At 33.1% G+C, this 4,518-nt stretch overlaps 2 protein-coding genes across 2 annotated transcripts; one reads left to right on the top strand and one right to left on the bottom strand.

The window, feature by feature from the left end:
• Positions 1 to 56: 56 nt before the first annotated feature.
• Positions 57 to 2,529, bottom strand: LOC119615913 (conserved oligomeric Golgi complex subunit 6). The gene is made up of 4 exons (XM_037971947.1): positions 2,253 to 2,529; positions 1,556 to 2,187; positions 1,277 to 1,497; positions 57 to 1,219 (listed from the first exon to the last, which is right to left on the bottom strand). Exons 1-4 carry the CDS (start codon positions 2,343 to 2,345, stop codon positions 276 to 278), a joined length of 1,890 nt encoding a protein of 629 aa, XP_037827875.1. The 5' UTR covers positions 2,346 to 2,529; the 3' UTR covers positions 57 to 275.
• Positions 2,530 to 2,925: 396 nt separating this feature from the next.
• LOC119615915 (SAP30-binding protein) lies at positions 2,926 to 4,256 on the top strand. Its single transcript, XM_037971949.1, has 3 exons — positions 2,926 to 3,156; positions 3,232 to 3,992; positions 4,055 to 4,256. The coding sequence occupies exons 1-3, from the start codon at positions 3,052 to 3,054 to the stop codon at positions 4,185 to 4,187; spliced, it is 999 nt and encodes a 332-aa protein (XP_037827877.1). The 5' UTR covers positions 2,926 to 3,051; the 3' UTR covers positions 4,188 to 4,256.
• The last annotated feature ends 262 nt before the right edge of the window (positions 4,257 to 4,518 follow it).

Here is a 4,518-nt window from a genome sequence, read left to right as displayed (position 1 = left end):
TATTAAGAACGCGTCCGCTTTTAATCTCAAGCAATTTAATAATGTTATTCTTTCAGTATGTTTTATCGAGTTCTTTATATTCTTTTGGTTGATACCTTATTTAATTTATATTTTATTTTTATTCTTCTCTTTATGTCAATTTCTTATAGCAATCCACAATGTAGTGAATGGGTACAATAAAATAAATTATAGTTTTCTTGTATTTTTTGAAAAGATACTGAACTAAACACACACACGCAGCAAAGGCATCAAAATTTGTATTATTATTTTTTTTATTAAACTGATAATATTTTAGCTACTTGCTGAGGAGTTTTTGAAAATATTGACTCTGGATGTTCGAAGCCGTTTTCGGGATCATGTATTCTTTCGTAGATTTGTTTATAGATAGCAACAATAACATTAAAAGATCTCTTTTGGACAGCAGTACGGTGAGAGCTGGACATGATTAATTGTATTTGTGGTAGCAATAATACTTCGGGCATTTCCAAAAACGCATCCATTTTATTCATGAAGATCTTCAATAGATTAGATTCGATTTTCGATTGATTAGTTTGTAGTATTGTATAAATGGGACCTAATTGAAGATTGGATACTAAGGAGGAGGCCTGCTCCGATGTTAAAGTATCTATTTGAGCCTCAGATTGAGCTTGCAAACGTTCAACGCGTTCGTCCATGTATTCGTACACTGCCAGGGTACTTTGCATATGATACAAGCAGTTAAGAAGATATACAGCCATATCTACTGTTGGTAAATGAGAGGCAGACTCCTGGACTGATTGTAACAATGGATCAATTATGCACGATATTATCTTGGTTATATCAGATTGCCGACCATCAACCATTGTGGCCACAGAAAGTATTTCCTTAAGTAAATTTAACAAACGACCAAGACTTGGAGGCGGTACAAGATCCCTTTGGGGAGGCTCTAAACCTGAACCTGACATAGCATTTTTTTGCAATATCTGTCGAACTTGATTAGATAATGAATTAAGATAAATCTCTTCACTGGACTTTTGCATTTCTGTAAGACATTGCTCCAAACTACCGCCTTGTACAACCTGTTTCATAATTTGTTGGTAGAATCTTAAAAGATTTGATATAGCAAATAGCACAATGGTGTCTTTTTCAGAGTTCAAAATTGTCTCAACACGTACTTTCAAAGGATGACATACACCATCGGCTATGTAAGCCAAAGCATTTTGCATTTGCTCTGAAAGATCTAAAAAAAAAAAAATTGTTTGAATAAAGGAGACTTTTGAATATTTAAATAATTTACCATTTTTGTGACACATTTTAAAAAGCAATGCAGAATTTTCTTTTTCTATAGGTATCGCCTGATGCAACCAAGCAAACATGTCCCCAATATAGCGTTTTGGATCGTGAGCGTGCATTTCTATTGGCTTAGGATTGCCACCGGGACCTCCTTCTGTTAAAGCATCAATAAAAAGTCGAACTAGTACAGCTCTGCGAGCGATGGCGTACTCATCAATTACGTATCTAAAATTTGACAAAATAATAATAGAATATCCTCAAAAATGAGATAAACTTTACATACTTGAATAGTACGGGACGATCTTGTAACCTGCCCATTGCTCTGATAACTAGAGGACCAATTTCATTGTTATCCAAATTTCTGCAGTGATTTTGTGTCCATCTATACAGTCTTTCTAACGCACCTTCTTGATGTAATGTCATCTCCTCCATAATATCTTCAGCGGCTGTTTGATAGCCACATTGCATCAATACTCGACATTCTGCATGAATATTTTGCACGCGGTCCAATACGTCAAAGAATTCCGCACTTATGGCTGAATCCTTTGAAGTACCATACAATATTTGATGTTCGGGTACGCTAAGTTGAAAACGTGCCAAAAAGGCTTCGGCAACTTGTTTGTGTACTTGCAAATGATCTCGCTGTTCTTGCAAGTCATTTGTCTGTTTAATAAGATCATGTGTCAGAGCTTTGGATGATTCCAAATCATTTTTCATTGCTTGCACCGAGCTGCTTAGAGTGTCCAAGTCATTGCAAACAGCATCAAGACTTAATTTAACTTCCCGAAACGACTTTAAAAAGTTTTCATTAATACTAACGGAACGTTTTTCTATTTGGCTTCTCAAATTGCGTCGGTTTTGCAAAGTGTTTTCCACGAAAAAGTTGGACGAATCTTTTAAAGCTTCAAGTGTGTCCTAGTATTTTTTAATAAAAACAAAAGTATATACAACCTTATCACATTAAGTTCACAATTGTTTACCTTTTCAGTGTCCAAGCGAGTCTCCAATATCTTATTTATACGTTTTTGTAAACGGTCTCCTTCATCCTCTTCCATATTCCAAATTGGTGGCATTTTCCACTAAATACTGTAGATTATTTACAAAACACGTCACAAAAAAATAGTTTTCGAGGAAAATAACAGAATAAAAATATTCTGCCTTGTCAACGTTTTGTTTTTGTACTTTTTTGTATCAACAAATGCAAACAAAAACTGACTTTGACAGATAATGAACATTTTACAAAAACAAAATTTATAGTACATCTATTTTTGTTCTGGTAATTATTGATAACTAAAAAACTATTTGATGAAAACTATTTAAAATTTTAATTTTAAATTGGTTAATTTTTCAAATCCCATGATTCACTTAAAAGTTATTCAATAAATTGTAAAATTACGTACATAATATATTAAGAGATATTTTTTAAACGTTATTATTGACAGTTTTAAAGTAAGTAAATAAATGAATGTTAATATCAAAATAATGCAAAAAATTGATAAAGGAGTCAAAAGTTCATTTAAAGAGGAACAATTCGATAAATGCCGATTTTATTCGAAAAATCGATAATTAAAATGTTGTGAAGTTAAACGATTTCAATAATTTTTGTTTACGCGTTTTTTTTCCTCAATGTATACAACATTGTAACATGTTTACTTGACAAATGTCAAGAAAGAAAAAAGTAAAACAGATGAAAGATTCAGTCTAGATTTATTTACATTTTTTGGGATAAAATATTTTACGTTTGTTTATTAACTAACATTATTATTAAAATATAAAAATATGAGTAATTCAGCTCTAGCCAGTTTAACTGCTCAATATACGGATTCGGAAAATGAAGATGATCAGCAAGAATCTCCGGATTCACAAAATTCCCAAGCATCACAGGTATGTATGAATGAATGAATGATCATATTCTAAAGAAAATGTGAATTTTTTGTGACTAAAATCTATGGCTTGCAGGTTATAATACCTCCTCCTAGGCATACCCCACAACAGACGCCCGAAAAACACCAAAAAGATGCTACAGATGTGAAAGAAACCAGACGCAGTAAGAAAAAGAAATCAAAAAAATTTGTCAAACGTTTGGTAAGCTACCAAGATGACACCATCATTTCGGATGAAGGGGAAGGCGAAGAGGAAGAGGAGGATGAAGAAGATGAGTACAATGAGAATAACGAAAGAGTGTCATCAGATATGGATGAAGAAATGGATCAACGAAATAATTCAGAAAGTAAGAAAGTTGCCCAAAAACGCCACGAATCGCCTATAGTTGTAGATGATGACTCATTTGATCCTTCTCAAAAAGGAAGTACTCGCAGTAAAACTGACAAATATGCCAAATACGCAAAATACAATTTTTCATTGCCGCCAGAACCAAAAGGCAAACCATTGCCAGAACTGTCTGAAAAGATTCAACAACTATATGAAAAAATGGAAACCAATAATATGGACATGAATCGTATTATCCAGCAACGCAAAGAGTTTCGCAATCCTAGTATTTACGAAAAACTCATACAGTTCTGCGACATAAATGAATTTGGCACAAACTATCCTCCCGAAATATATGACCCTCTACAGTGGGGACCGGAGAGTTTCTATGAAGAATTAGCTCGCGTACAAAAAATTGAAATGGTTAAAAGGCAAAAGGAGAAAAAAGATACCGATAAGATTGAGCAGGTTTCGGCTCTGGCCCGCAAAGTTGAGGAAGAGGCAAAAAAGAGGTAATTTTATTAGTTTAATACATGAATTAATATGTAATAGAATGTTTACTATATTTTAAAAGGAAATCCAAGTGGGATCAACCTGCAACATCCGTCAAACCTGTAGTACCTCCCACATTAACAACAACTGTCACAGGAACAAAAGGAACTGTCATTTCAGCATTTGGATCGCTACCTAAAAAACCAGCCGCATAGTTTATGTATCAAAAATCCAAACCGATATTTATCATTCAATTTGTAATTAATTAAATAAAAAGTAAAAATAATGTATTTCTATTTTGTTAAATTTTTTGTTTCTTAAAAAAGTTTCTTAGTTCAATTAGACGGCGACCGGTCGAAAGCACTTACATAAAAAAAGTAAATTTTTTGTTTTGCTCCAATCGAATTTTTACTAGTTACAAGGTTGACATGTTTTCGAAACGGAAACGGTAGTGAGCTGAAAGGGAATTTTAAAAGTAATGATTTAACAACATATTAGGAAGAATACAAATTTTAGAACAAACTGGAAATTTGTTTATCACTGATC

This window comes from Lucilia sericata, unplaced genomic scaffold, assembly GCF_015586225.1.
Source record: "Lucilia sericata isolate MDLA Ls3-8-SP2 unplaced genomic scaffold, ASM1558622v1 Contig000048F_arrow, whole genome shotgun sequence".
NCBI classification, from domain to species: domain Eukaryota; kingdom Metazoa; phylum Arthropoda; class Insecta; order Diptera; family Calliphoridae; genus Lucilia; species Lucilia sericata.
The sequence above is the reverse complement of the archived record's forward strand: the minus strand, read 5'-3'. Positions and strand labels throughout refer to the sequence as shown.